At 39.3% G+C, this 16,028-nt stretch overlaps 1 protein-coding gene across 6 annotated transcripts in view; it reads left to right on the top strand.

Annotated features, from left to right (window-relative positions):
* UPP2 (uridine phosphorylase 2) overlaps positions 1 to 16,028 on the top strand; it is an 84,267-nt gene that overhangs the window by 45,388 nt on the left and 22,851 nt on the right. For 2 of the 6 annotated variants that reach the window (XR_006383811.1, XR_006383814.1), the window contains exons 5-6: positions 3,830 to 3,956; positions 12,656 to 12,762. Coding sequence is in view for 1 of the 6 variants with exons in the window: in XM_044242107.1 (XP_044098042.1) it covers positions 3,830 to 3,870 (41 nt within the window). In the remaining 5 variants the exon portion in view is untranslated. The other 4 variants (XR_006383813.1, XR_006383815.1, XR_006383812.1 and 1 more) reach the window with 4 other exon arrangements.

Consider the following 16,028-nt stretch of genomic DNA (forward strand, 5'->3'; position numbering starts at 1 on the left):
GGAGAGCCTGATGCGGAGCTCGATCCCAGGATCCTGAGATCATGACCTAAGCTGAAGGCAGAGGCCCAACCCACTGAGCCACCCAGGCACCCCGCCTTCTACAAGTCTTCAGATGGAATGTCCCCAGGAGTAGTTATATAAAGATCAAGCTCTTTCACTTGACTCTTATTCCTCAATGTATGTGTATATACACACACATATATATTTAACTGAGATATAATTGACAAATAAAATTGTATATATTTAAAGTGTACAATGTGATAATTTGATGTACATATATATCGTGAAATGATTACCACAATCAAGTGAACTGACACCACCCACTACCTCACATAGTTACAATAGTCAACATAGGGAAAAGACACTAAGTGTTGATCAATGAATGAATAAAGAGAATGTGGCATATGCACACAATAGACTATTATTCAGTCATAAAAAGGAGGAAATCCTGCCACTTGTGACAGCAGGGATGAAACTGAAGGGCATTATGCTAAGTAAAATAAACCAAAGAAAGACCAATACTGCATAGTAATACTTACATGTGAAATAGTTAAACGGAAAAAAAAAGTCAAACTCCTGGACACAAAATAGAATGGCAATTACTAGGAGCTGGGGGTCAGGGAACTAGGGAGTTGCTGGTGAAATTGGTTAAAGGTTACAAGCTTTTAGTTACAAGAGGAATACATTCTGGGATCACAGCATGGTGATTATACTCAATGCTATATTGTATACTTAAGGTTTACTCTTCTGGTAAATTTTAAGTGTCCTTAGTGCAGAATAAATCTTTTTTAAAAAGGAATTTTTTATCCCCCCCAAAATGTATATGTTGAACTTCTGATCCCAGTGTGGCTATATCTGGAGATGGGATCTGTAAGAAATTATTAAGGTAAAGGAGATCATGGGGTAAGGCCCTGACTGGATGGGATTAGTGTACTTATAAGAAGGGACATCAAAGAGCTCACTCTGTCTCTCTGTGTACACACTCATGGAGAAAGGGCCATGTGAGGACACATGAGAAGGTGGCCATCTTCTCACTAGATATGGAATAGGGTAGAATTTTGATCTGGGACCTCTAGCCTCCAGAATTGGGAGAAAGAAATTTTCTGTTGCTTAAGCCACTTAATATTTTGTCAGCTTGAGCTGATTAAGACATATAGTTTGTATGTATATAATAATATATATATGAATTATATATGTATGTATATACATAATGAATTTACATGTATAACTCCATCACTCTTGCAATGTACCAAGCACAGTGCTAGTGTGTGTGTGTGTGTGTGTAGTAGTATATAATGATATACATACAAAAATAAACAAAACCGGGACGCCTGGGTGGCTCAGTTGGTTAAGCGGCTGCCTTCGGCTCAGGTCATGATCCTAGCGTCCTGGGATCGAGTCCCACATCAGGCTCCTTGCTCGGCGGGGAGCCTGCTTCTCCCTCTGCCTCTGCCTCTGCCTACCACTCTGTCTGCCTGTGCTGGCATGCTCTCTTTCTCCCTCCCTCTCTCTCTCTCTCTCTCTCTCTGACAAATAAATAAATAAAATATAAAAAAATAAAAATAAAAAAATAAAAAATAAACAAAACCAACAAACAAAGCCACCATAAATAGGATAGATAGACAGATAAAAGTAAATATATAGCTAATTGCCTGTCAACTTAATTTTGCCCAAATGATATTCTTAACCAACCTTTCAGAGTAATATGTGTATATTATTCAGTGTAATTTGCTGTGTGAACTCATGAACAACCATGACCAGCTCTTTAGTCCCACATTTCACTTCTAAGCACCAACAAACTAAGTAACTGACACACTTAACAGTTGCTTAGTCAAACTGAATCTTTGGTCCAAAATACACTAAAAAACTTCTCCTGGCTTATTTGTATCTATTGGTAGAATGTTATTTAGTGCTTTGTACCTTGTAGATCCTTAAGAAGTGCTATAAACCATAAAGCTCAGGAATATAACAAAGTCAGTTTGAATTTTTATTTCCATCACTTAAAAATATCGCTCTTAACATTTGGGACTCGTTTTGGAGACTGTTGATAAAATCTATGGGCCCGCTCTGCAGGAAGAGACACAGTCACACATATATCCCCAAATCTGCATAAAACTTCATGGGTCCAGACACCGGCCTCAGGCTGTGCATGGCAGGATAACTTGTGTCCCCTACCTACCAATGTCCAGACCTCCTATTGGTGGGCCTTGCCATATTGCTGTCCTCTCCAGGTTCTGGTAATTTCTCTCCCTACCCCCTCAGATCAGGGCTGGTAACAGCTGTTCCCAGCTGCACCATCCTTTGTTGTTCGCTCTGTCCTGACCCCTCCCCCTTTGTAAACAATCCTTTCAGTAACTCTCTCAGTACCTCAGTTTAATTGTACCATCTGATTCCTGCTGCGACCTGGCAATACAGCCTCCAAATTACATCTGGGGACCCAAAACCATTTTGAAAAGCACTGACTTAAGAAACTCCATTCCATGTGAAGATCTTTCGATTACAATTTTTTTACTGCAAAACAGAAGTTAGTATTTTTCTTTTAACTGGTAGAATACTTTCAAAAAGATAATCTTCTAATACAAGAATGTTTATTTTCACACATAAAAGTTCTCATGGAATTCTCCAGGGCTTGAAGCTTGAGAAACATGGTGCTTGACTTATTTTCCTAGAGGACTGCTGGGCATCACGTGTTTGAAAGAATTGAAAGCTTGAGTAAAAGACAGATAAATGGCCTCTGTTGCTTGCCTCCAAGCTACATGTCCCATCATCCTGTCATGGAAGGAAATTAAAATTGTCTGACACATACTGAGTTTCATAAAGCCACACTGTTCCTCTACAGGATCCTGAGTGCCTGGAGAAGTCAATACCACAAGTAGGTTTTTTGAGGATTTGATCTATAATCTTCATTTCGGAATTAAAGCTAAGTAAATTAATATTTAGTTATTGGGGTCTCTCTTTGTCCCTTTTTTTAAAAGATTTTATTTATTAATTTGACAGACAGATCACAAGCAGGCAGAGAGGCAGGCAGAGAGAGAGGAGGAAGTAGGCTCTTTGAATCCTAAAACAATAGCCAGTGGCTCTGTCATCCAGTGTCTCCTAAAATGAATAACTGAAAGACTTGCAATTTGCAACCTGCTTCATTATTAACTCCTTAACTGTTTCCCCATTTCTAATTTGCTTTTTTACTCTCCCCAAATAGGTATCACTCAATTCAGAATCGGTATTATAATTCGTTTTTCTAAACACTGAGCATGAAAATTTTCACAAAAGAACAAAACCCACCATTAAACCACTTCTTTCCCCTGAAACTTTAAACTTGATTTAAATATTGTAAATATTAAGTAATTTAAAAATCATCAAGCAAAGGACCTAGAACCAATATTATATTTTATAGATGATTAATCAAGAATTAGCTAGAAAAGGCAGTAATTTAAGATTGTGTTTATTTTTTCTAAATTTCTAAAATTTCTTAGAAAAGCTGTTTCTCTACAGTAGCTTAATCATTATCATCATGAAACACTAGACATTTGGAGTTACAGAAATCATTGGAGTAAAGTGATTTTGCTCCATGCCCTATTAGAATAAGAAGAGTGAATTATTTAAGATCTAGGTTCTTCTTTTCATTTTCATATCACATTATTTTTCATCTGAGTTTAAGGTCCTTTGCATTTACATGTCCTCACAACATTGCAACAAACAAAAACTAAGAGGCAAACAAAATGTTATCAATGTTCTACTTATTCTGGGTAAATACTCAGCAATGGAAACCAGTCCACTACTCAGATATATTTCCCACACTTCATTGTCCTGCCTTCTCTTTCTTCCACAGGGACTCAAAAGATATCTCCTGTTATACAGCTGGTTCAATGATTGATTTAAGATTGCAATACCACAGATCTGCACTAAGTCAACAAGCAAATGGTAGAAGAAAGGTATTTATAAAGAACCTACTTCATGTAAGTCATAGTAATAGGTGTTGTGGGAAAGCAAGACACAGTAACTTCCTTTAACAATATGTAGCTTGTTAAGTTTGAGGCACTAAGACAAATGTGTTATAATTTAAAAGATAATCTGATAGACTCCAAAAGAGAGGTAGAAATAAAAACATTTGGGGGACTCGACAGAGAGAATGATCATATGAAGCTAGGATTTGAAGCTAGGATTTCTTAGACAAGGTGTATATTTGAGACAAGCTTTATTTAAGGGCTGTAATTTTGAAAGACACTTGGGGAAAGGCATTTTCATTGAAAACAAAAAGACAAAGAAGGAAAATAGGACATCACTATTCTAGTCATGTCCTGTTTGGCTGAATCTGGAAAGGTAAAATGGGGTTCTATTCTGTGGGACCCTACAAATCAGGTTAAGGAGATGGGGCCTTGATAGGCAAAGGGAAGTGGCTGAAAGGCATAGAGCAGAACCATTGAGGAGTCTGGTAGAGGTGAGTGGGAGGAGGGGAAGTAAGGTAGAGATAAGTACCAGTAACAAGAAACTTTGTCCAGGTGTGGATGACCAAGGCTTGACCGTGACCTTCCACAATATCCCAAGGTTGCGGGGAGGGCAGAGATGGATTAAAGACAAGCTGTGGCCGCCAAAGACATCATTTTCTTGTTAGACTAGTCAGCTCCCCTACTTGTGAAGGTCAGTGACCTCACATTTTCACCTAATAAGTTAAGCAGCTTACATATTTCAGAATAAAAATTCCCTTTCACATGAAGATGATGTGTTTCCCAAGTATTTCTTTTGCTAAAAGGCAAAGGATAATTCGAGCAAAAGTGTATAAAATTCAATATATTAAAAAAAGGGTCAGTGAAATTCTGACATATAGGATAACATGGATAAACCTTGAAAATGTCATGCTAAGTGGAATAAGACACAAAAAGAGAAATATTGCATAATTCTTCTTATCTGAGGTACCTAGAGTAGTCAAATTAATAGAGAAAGAAAGTAGATGAGTTGTTACCAGGAGCTGAGGGAAAGAAGACAAAGGGGTTATTGTTTAATAGGTATAGTTTCTGTTTGGGAATGATGATAAAGTTCTGGAGATGGACAGTGGTGATGGCTGCACAATGTGAGTATATGTAATGCCACCAAATTAAATACTCAAGAAAAGTTACAATGGTAAATGTTATGGCATGCATATTTTCTACAGTTTTTTAAAAGCAAGGGCTCAGTGAGGTCTATATTGTGGTTTTCATGATGCCAAATTCTAATTTACTAGGTTTTAGGGAGAAAATTAACACTATGTGACCTGATAGGATCATGCCTACAGGCTGTCCTTTGTACACAGGCCTCTGTTCTGCAGAAGGAGTCGTGGTCTCTAAAAGGTTACATAGGGAGTTAGGAGTCAGAGCAAAGGAGATGCGTATAGTAATGGCTACCAGTAGAAAGGTTGTTTGGCCTAATGTTCCTATCTTCAATGTAGGAATATATCTGCCAAGGAGGTCTGAATCTTTGCATTAGCCTGTCTGGGTACTCTTCCTCAAGACAGTGTAGCCAACCAAGGCTATTTTTCAAAGCACAGTTCATCATAGTCACGAATGCAGTGAAATAATATGACAAACACATCAATAGCTATCATAAAGAATGATTAAATCTAAAATACTCACTAGAGAGAAGAGGAGTGATACCTGGGAATATTTCTACAGGATCAAAGTCTGATTTTAAAGTGAACATTTCCTGCATCAACCCAATATGCATGGCTCTTGGTATAAATGCCTTGGTGTCTCAATGAAAGGAGAAGACCAATTAATAGGGCTATTTATCTTTGCAGGTTGACATATCACATATGGGACACTGTAGGATCAAAATAAGCTACCAAAGAAGGAAAGAAACTGATGTGAAGTGGGAGAATCTGATAAGAAAAAAATGAAAGGAAATATTGAGAGGTCAGGAAGACTAGCAAGAAAGGAAGGCAGTTGTAAAATCATGTTATGTGAAGGAAGAAGTCTACTGGGGTTCTGTAAGATGGAGAGCTAACATATCTCCAAAGCACTGGAAACATCTACAAAAGCTGTATGAAACAGTTTTGGAAGGGAATTAAAATATGCTTTAAAAAAGAAAATTTAAAGTCAGAGTGATGACCTGAATGGATACCTGATAACCTGAAGGCTTGGGCTTAAAGCTCATTTAGACATGAGGCCTCATTTTGGAGGAGGCAAGGTGTTGGAACTAAGACCTCAAAAACCTAAGACCCTCAAATCCAACAAACATGTATTTCCCTAAGAAATCCAAACTCCATGCTTGATACTCATTTAGACCTGGAATTTAAACTTATGTTATATTCCATGAAACCTCACCTAAAATATAAACAGAAATTTGGTTAGGAAACAGAGATACCCCTTGGCACAAGTAAATGCAAAACCCGCGCTGGGGAACACAGACACGCCTATGTGGCAAGGGTGTGACAGGCTCACTGCAGATGAGCCCATGATAATAAGTCAAAGAATAAGCAAGTAACAATTTTTGTGTGAGGTATAGGCAATGAACACAAGATACAAAAAGATTAGACCCGATAATGGGAGTTACCAGAATGGAATTTAGAAAGTGACTACTAAAGAAAAGATCTTTAAAATTATTAAAACTGTAGCAGGAGTAATTAAAACACAGGAATGAGAAATGCAAAAAGACAAGCTACTGTGAATAATGTTTGGTGCTGCTGATGATAATAGTACAGTACTGGCCACTTGCTAGGCCCTTTTCTAAATGCTTTGCGAATATTAACTCATTTTGCAAATATTTTGCAAATATTAACTCATTTGGGGGTACCTGGCTTGTTCAGTCGGTTAAGTGGCTGTCTTCAGCTCAGGTCATGATCCCAGAGTCCAGAGCCCTGCTTTAGGCTCCCTGCTCAATGGGGAGCCTGCTTCTCCCCTCCCGGTTCTTAAGCTCTCACTTGCGCACTGTCTCTCTCTCTCCCTCTCAAATAAATAAAATCTTTTTAAAAAATAGTAGCTCATTTAATTCTCACAGCAACATTGTATTATGAGGTATTAGTATTTTCCCATTTTAAAGAAGAGAAAACTGGGACAGAAAGGCTAAATAACTTCCTCTAGGTCACAAAAAAAAGTGGCAGAGTTGAAATTTGTACAAGGTATTATTTATACAAATGTCTTAGCTCATTTAGGCTGCTATAACAAAATAGCATAGACTGGGGGGTTTATAAACAACAGAAACTGGTTCTTCCAATTCAGTTCAGGAGGCTGGGAAGACGAAGATCTAGGTGCTGACAGGATTCAATGTCTGGTGAGGCTGGTTTCCCGGTTCATGGACGGCAATCTTCTTAGTGCAACCTCACATGGTGGAAGGGACAAGGGAACTACCTGGAGCCTCTTTTACAAGGGTACTTACTGCATTCCTGTGGGCTCTACCTCCATGACCTCATCGCCTCCTCGAAGCCCCTTGTGCTAATACCAACACTGGGGGGTAGGATTTTAATACAGGACTTTGCAGGGAGTGGGGGTGGTAATGGTACACTTTCAATCCATTTACCAGAATATAGGATCTTAATCACTACACCAGACCAAAGAACAAAGTTTATTTTCAAATGAAATGCCAAATTTCAAAACCTTTCAAGATTTGAAAATTACAAACATGAAAAAAACTTGTAATTTTGACAGAAAATCAGTAAATGAATTAAATAGCAGATTAAGCACAACTGAAGAAAGAATAAGTGTAAAATAAAACTGAAAAAAATCTGAAAATATAGCCCAGAAAGAAAAAGAGATGGGAAATATAAAAGCAAGAATAAGAAATATAGAAAATAAAATGAAAAGATCCAACATATTTCTAACAGAAGCAGGAAGAGAACAGGAAGAACAATAAAGAGACAATATTTAAAAACATAGTGGCAGAAATTTCCAGAATTGGTGAAAGACATAAGTATTAAAGAAGTGCAGTATAAGTAAAGTTAAATCACACATGGAAATTTTGTAGTGAAAGTAAGAAAATTAAGAGAAAATATCAAAAACAAGCAAAAAATGAGCCAGATTCACTATAAATGAACAATTAGATTAATAGCACATATCTCAAGAGCAGCCATAAATTCTAAAAGATTCTAGACTATCTAGAAGATAATAACTCCAGAATCCTGAGGAAAAATATCATAAATGTGGAGTTTTATACCCAGATAGGATATTATTCAGACACGAGGACAAAGTAAAAATCCTACACTTAGATTCTTGCTGAAAGAACGGCTAATTGAAGAATCTAGTTCAGTGGGGGAAAAAACTCAGAAGAATGTACAGAATCCAAGAAGTAATGGTAAGCAAAGACACTGGTAAACATGACTGAGAAATCAATTTGGGGGATTAAAAAACAGTACCACATCACATTAAAAATAGAAAACTAAAGTGTGATCAGTTCAGTCTGTGCACCATGAGGAAGATTACAAAGAGACTCCTTCAAGAGAGTCAGACTATTGAAATGAGTGTCTTCTCTGTAAAAGGATGAGTTGAGGGAATATCTAACTGTTCGCAAAGGGTACAAATAAGGAAACTTCATGACCTTGCTCCAGATGGGAGTTACTCTGAAACTGGCAGCATCGCTAAGATTCAGTGCTGCTCTTATGCCCACCACACAAGCAGCCCACCGGCTCCAAGGTCCATTTCTGCAGGCACTTTCTCTCCATCAGCTAGCTGTATTCCAAAGGAGGTGATGCCAGCATTTTCTCTCCATTGTTTCTCTGCATTTTTTTCATTCACTGTGGAAGACTAAGTAGTCTCAAGGGAATAATTTTATACCTTGGGGCCTGACAGAGTTGGAGCCCGGCTGCAGGCAGAAGAGACACTTGGGTTCTCCCCTGGATGCAGGCCACTACGACATCACGGCACTACTACATCCTGGCAAGCCACACCAAAGAGAATGGGACAGACTCCTGTGGAAGAGTTGGCCTGGGATCACATCTCAAATATTAGTCCTTTACTTCTCTGGTCATAATCCCCTTTAAGTCTTTAAGCCTTCAATAAATCTTGTGAATTGCCACAGGCTGATCAAAGCTATTAGTGTGTGGAATTAAGGAAATTCCCTGTTTTCATGTTTGGAGCCAAGTTTAGAAAGAGAACAGCAACTGTCTATGTGAGGCCAAATATGAGATGGCGGAAGATGGTCTTCAGAGTCTAGCACTGTGGGTGGAGTCACAGGACTGGCTAAGATGACAAGCTGCACCCAGGACAAGTTTGTATGATATGTAGGCATTTCCAGAAATGTGGAGAGGAGTAGCAGGTAAAAATAAAAGCCGATGGTTATGGCAAAACTAATGATAATATAAAAAGGAAGTGAAACTTAATTGTCATTAGTTGGGAAGTCATTTGGTGCTTGAATAGAAAGTTCTAAGAATAGACCTTGAAAACAATGGCTCAAATTAGTAGCCTCCTGGAGGATTCACATTTTCATAAATGCTTCACTACTGGAAGGAATTTGGGCTCTCTGTGGGGGCTATCTCCCAGCAGGGTGGTCAGACTTCTCCCATGGTTAAGTTTCTTCTGAGAACACAAAAGCAGAAGCTGCCAGGCCTTTCCTAACCCTCAGGTCCAGAGCTGGCACAGCCTCACTTCTGCCCACGATACTGGGTAAAGAAGTCACAAGGTCATCCAGATTCAGTGTGGAGGGAAGGGGCTACTAGGAGGCATGGTTCACTGGGTATGGTCTAAAAGAATTTTGTAAAAGGGAAAGGAATGAATAAATTCAGAATTCTTTTTTCTCCATCATTTGATAAGGATTCCACTCTCCCCCACTTTCACATCACCTCACACCTGATTTATTCTAAGTAATTGTAAAGGGCTCCCCCCAGCCCCAGTCTTCCCCCCACTTTCACCCAACTAGTACCAACTCTCATGTTAGCCTTCCAGAAACACTGTCTTTGTTTCTATGCCCAGGAAAGCTTAACTATGTAGTACTGGCTACATGATAAAGTTTGAACACCTTAGGCTTTTACTCAAGGGTCCACGTGCTTGTGCCTAAGAGGGATTAGGTTGGAGAATGACAGAAGTGAAACTCGCATGCCAGGAACTACTATCTTCCAGCTTTATCAAGCCTAACAGGTGCACAAACAGCACAAAGGAAACATCTGAATGATGCATCCCCTCCCTTTTTTTTTTAATCACAGGAACAGACCATAGAGGTAACAATGGTCAGCAGCTTGCAGGGATGGAAAAAAACCTGCCAGATATGAACAAAAGGGTACCCAGAAATTCATTCTTTCCTACTGGAAGGATCCCATTATTGCCCAGAAGAAAACTTCTGCTACCTGGTAAAGCCACTCAGCAAGCCATGTCACTTAAGACAATCATCTATGCCCAATGTTTGAGCTCTGGGTCCCAATAATCTTGCTGCATAATATTCTACTATCTATTTTCCTGTGTCTGCACTTTAATTTATGCAGCTGCCCTTATATATACCTGTGTAGGAGATTAGGGGATTTCCCATTTCTCCAGGAGGGCAGTTTGAGTCATGGTGAACCACAGAGGTCCTCTGCAATGTTCTCCCAATTTCATGTTTTAATTTCAGACTTACGTTTGTGCCGCACAGTGTTTACCATAACCCTTTACCCCTTGATGCAAACCTTTGCACCCATTCATATTGGTCTATCCTCTCAGTTTCCTCACTGCCTAGTCCTTTCTCATCACTCTGCATAAGATAGGAAGAAATGGAGAAGACACAAGCTGTTCTGATGGCCTAAGAAGCTAAGGAGTTTCAACACAAGCCATGAGGGCAGCAAGAAGGACAAGAATGCCTTGTTATGTAGTCCTCTCATACCTACCACCTTTTACTTGTATTTTTTCTTAAATACATGAAATGTTCTATCTCCACAGTCATACGCTGAGCATGCTTTGGGAAAAGGACAGATGCATTTTATTTATATTTTTTAAAGATTTATTTACTTATCTTAGAGGGGTTGGGGCAGCAGGAGAGGGCAGTGAAAGAATCTTCAGCAGACTCCACACTGAACGTGGAGACTGACTTGTGCCCAACCCTCCAACCCTGAGGTCATGACCCTGAGCTGAAATCAAGAGCCAGATACTTAACAAACTAAGCCACCCAAGCAACCTAAGAAGGGATTTATTTTAAACAGTGTCTTTCTAATCTATATATTTATACTTATTCAGAGCAGCAATAGATAATTGTTAGTTGGTTACTCCATAAAATGACAAAACTCTTACAGTTCACCTGTGCATCCATCAGTCCTTTTTGTCACTGAGTCAATCATCACTTACTGATTCCTCTCCACCACAAACCTCTGCTGGGCAGTCCCATCACTGGGCAGTGTATGTGGGTTCTGGTATTATTAGATTGCTCAGCGTCTGATACGTGGCACCAAATAAAATATTCAGCTTTGAAATTATAAAAATAAAGGGATAAAGTTGTGAAAATAATACAAGCTCATGGCAAACTTGAACACAGCACAGAAGGGTATAAAGGGAAAAGTAAGACTTCCTGGTTGCCACTCCACACAAACTTCCCATTCCAGCTGTCCAAAAGTAATGGTTGAAGGTTTCTTATCTATCTTTCTGAAGTTAGTATTTTTTTTACAAAAATAATATCATTCTATATGTGTTTTTCTCTTGTTGCCCCCACCTCTCATCTATACAATATATTTTGGTTTTCTTTTCATATAAGGCCATGTAACTCTCCTTGTTCTTTTTCTAAGGGGACAAAAAAAAACCCCAGTTTTATTGAGGAGGGGCACCTGGGTGGCTCAATTGGTTAAGAATCTGACATTGGCTCAGGTCATGATCTCGGGTCCTGGGACCAAGCCCCGCCTTGGGCTCCCTGCTCAGCCAGGAATCTGCTTGTCCCTCTCTCTCTGGCCTTCCTCCCCACCCAGGCTCTCCTTCTCTCTCTCTCTCAAATAAAAAAAAAAAAGATCTTAAAAAAAAAAAGGCAGTTTTATCAAGGGACACCTGGGTAGCTCAGTCAGTTAAGCATCTGACTCTTGATTTCAGGATCATGCAATCAAGCCTGTGTCATTGGGGTCTGTACTAGGCGAGAAGCCTGCTCAAGATTTTCTCTCTCTGTCTTCTCTCTTTTCTCCCACTTGTGCACTCTCTCTCTCAGAACAACAACAAAAAGTTTTATTGAGATATAATTCACATACCACGCAATCACTTATTTAAAGTATACCCAGGGGTGCCTGGGTAACTCATTTAGTTAGGCATTGGACTCTTGGTCTCAGTTCAGGTCATGATATTGGGGTCCTGGGATGGAGCCCCAATCTGAGCCCATGTGGGCTCCGGGCTCATCAGTGAGTCTGCTTGAGGATTCTCTCTCTCCCTCTGCCCCTCTCCCCATTCACATGCACTCTCTCTAAAATAAATAAATAAATCTTTTTAAAAAAAATAGTGTATCAGTCAATGGTTTTCAGATTATTTAGAGCTGTGCTGCCACCACCACAATCCTCATTCATTATTTTTAATGGTTGCAGAGATTTTGTTTTATCTTATGCCATGAGATCAGTAAATACTTGTTGAATTGGTTTAAACTATAGATTTGGATTGAGAAAATGGAGAAAAAAAAGAAAGTTGCCTAGAAACCTAAAAACAAAAAAGCTCCAAGGCTTCTGCTGGTCCTTTAAGCCAGTTTTAAACAACTATGTTATACTGATATAATAATATGGATGAAAAAATATTCTTTTCATTTTATCTAGATCTTTTCTTTCCAGATAGCAGAGTCCTAATCCACATGGACACAAATTCATGTTGCATTATGCTGGATTTCCTTTAGCAAGTCAATTATTTTTGCTTTCAAGGAACGCTTTATTTCATTTGGGTAAGTTTAAAAATGAATACTACTTTTAATAATCTTCCCAAATCAAGTTAGTTTGTAATATTTCTAAGTAACAGGACAATTTTTGCAGCATTTGTTTTAAATATACTGTGAAGGTAAGCATTTCAGATTAATACAATATTTATAAAATGTCTAAAGCAATGCAAGCAAATTGTTTTTGAAATTATTTATAAATATTAGGAACTTTAAGCATATGTGGTGCTAAGTAATACTGACATGTCTGGGAAAATGTGCAAAACAGAGGGAGATAATGCAACTACTCTTTCCGCACAGTTATATTCCCACATACAAAATAATACATTCTCCGAGGGGGAAAAAAGGCACTGGGTAAATTAGTAAGTCCTACAGTGACATTAAAACATATACATAAATACAAACTTGAATCAGGCGAAGCAGTGGAAAATGTAGACTCAAATGCTACTGAAGATAGGAAAGGAAACACGGGCACTCGTTTGTGTAAAAAGAGGAAATGCTATGGTTGGAAAACGTCTTTCTGGAGATTTTAAAAACATGACAAGAACAGGACAGATTTGATGCCATATTCCTCTCTCAGGATCGAGACTTGATCCCATGAGGGCATACTGCTTGTGGGTTCTATTATTATAATCTAGTCCCACGCTGAGCCTCGAAGTGCAATATTCACTCTTCCTCAATGCTTAGTGTCTAAGTTCCTGAGAACTTTCCCCCCAGGACGGCTCTGGTTCTCAGCAGTAATCTAGCAAGTGCTCTTCATCAAATGCATCAGGAAGCATGTACCATTTTCTCAAAACAAATTGATCAGATGTCAGAAACAGAATTCTCAGATCTTTTTCTCTCCTTAGGTCAAACTCCATCATTCCTGGGATTTGACTGAGATCTGAAAAATTCTGTATTTTAGATTCTCCAGCCAAACAGTCATGATCTTAAAAAGTTTCTAATTTCCCCAAGTGTCCTTAAAAATGTATTTTGCCTTCTAAATGACTTTATACTTTACCTCTGTGTCCTGGACTTAAAATCTAGCACAACTAAGGCGATGATGGAGCTGTTTTAAATGAGGGTAAAAGAAAACCCAAGAAAATATGGGTTCCATAAAAAATAAGCAAATATATGCCAGATATAGGAAGCTTCAGCCTCTTTGTGCTTTTTTAAAATGCCATATGGGACTCTGGATATGGGGAAATGGGCTGAACTCTTTGAGGAGGGAGAAAGTAATTTCTAGTTGGCCCATCCTTAGAGTGAAAATCACTTCTGTGAAAAACAGTACTCAGCAATTAAGGTCACACACACACACACACAAAGCCTGAACTGTTTTCTTCTTCTTGCTTTCTGAAGAGAGGGGAGATGTTAATTGAGAGGACGGATTACAAAGACACATCATCAGTGGAGAGCATGGGACTGTGTCCTTGGTGCATAACAGGAACTGAAGAAAGATCAGTGTATTCCTGCCACCACAGTAGCAAACCGACTTCAGCTAGCTTACATAGAAAAGCAATTTATTAAAGAGTGCTAGGTATTTCTGCAAGACCAGAGAGTCTCTGTTTGAGGTTATCCTACTGGGAAGATGCTCAGCGCTTACCAGGAAACTGCTTCATGGAGACCCATGGCTGCTCTGGTAGTCCCACACACCTCTACGGGCATCACCTACCCGGACTGCTAGATACTACGAGTTATGCAAATTTTACCCCCCAAAGCTTGAAAGTTTCCATAGCTAGCCTTGCCAGAAAGCGGATTCTTGGGATCTCACATAGCTCTCTCATAATGAAATCTCAAATAGGTGCATTGGATTGCCATTGACTGTATACCCTGAGAACCGGGAAAATGGAGTAGCTAGCTTCTACTCTGGGAGATGGGTACATAATGGGAGACAATTCCCAAATGTAGGAATGGTGTAGTTGGGTAGCCACAAGGCATGGCACACATTTTCCATTGAAAGAATGGCTCCATTATAGCCGCCAAAAAGTTAGGAGGTCTTGACTGATTAGATATTACAAGTGAGGAAGAGGGGGCAGCACAAGTGACTCTCAGATTTCACATTTGCATCTGTGGTGGATGGCGGTGCCATTACTGAGATGGGGTGGGCTTGTTTAGTGCAAGAAAAGTCACTGGGATCAAGAATTCAGTTTGGGGGGATTCTGGGAAGATGACAGCAGAAGTGGCATAATTTGTTAATCTCCTCAAAGCAGCCTATAAAAAGAAACAAAAAAATGGCACCAGAAAGCCAAACAGTAGTCTTTCAACAGTAGGTGATAGTCTTCAACAGTAGGTGAGAAGGAATTCCCTTCTGCTACAAAATATGAATGGGTAAGGAGTAATCACTGACAGCTTTAAGACCTGCTTGTACCAACACCTGCTCAGGACAGAGGGAAGCAAGGCACATCAGACAGACTGGAGAACCCCAAAGAGCCAAGAAGTACTCACTGGAAACTTCAGAAGACTGACAGGGGTTTTATACTCTAATAATGAATGAGCATAAAGAGCTTGCAGTGCACTCTGAAGGGGCGACAGGTCTGGGTCCCATGAAGTCCCACACTAAGTAGTCAAAACTTACTTCTAGGACAAAGTTCCATCACTACGGGAAATGTTGCAAGGAGAATGCACATTGAGCACCACAGGAGCGGCAAAGTCCAAGGAAATAGCAGGTCCAGTTAAAAGTAGGGGAAGACATAGCTCCAGAAAGTAAGCGACACAAATAGAACAAAGGAGAGAACTTACAGAGCTGTGAAGTTAGAAGGATATCTGGAGCTACAGTTATTTCTAGAAGTTAAGGAAAACAAATTTTAAATATAAATGAACAAAGAAAAGAATCAGATCTTTGTGTTAACATGAAAAAAAAAAATGAAAACAGATTAAGAGGCAGAATAAACATCTGAAGCTTTGTGTCAAGTAAATTGAGGGCCCATGAAGGAACACTGTGACCGTGGGAGACATTCTCAAGAGAGTTGCCATTGCTCACAGCCCTGAGTCTTGTTAAGGATTGCTTTTCCTCTTCTTACTAGGAGATGTGATGATGCAAAAGGCTGAACTGGGAGGGCATTATAATGAATTGTGGATAGAGATAAGGGATTTTGCCAATAGACTTTTCAGTGAAGGTTTATTCTAATGAGCTGGGTTTGCTACATTATTCATTCCTATCATGCTGGAATACTCATAAAGCCAAATATTCCACTGGTCAGACTGGACCTTCTCTTTTTTTACATTATTCCAGTAACTGCAACCCGCCTAGGAAATGGCAGGGAGTTGCAATGGAGAGGAAAAGAGCTTGAAGTGGG

Source organism: Neovison vison, chromosome 3 (assembly GCF_020171115.1).
Source record: "Neovison vison isolate M4711 chromosome 3, ASM_NN_V1, whole genome shotgun sequence".
NCBI lineage: Eukaryota > Metazoa > Chordata > Mammalia > Carnivora > Mustelidae > Neogale > Neogale vison.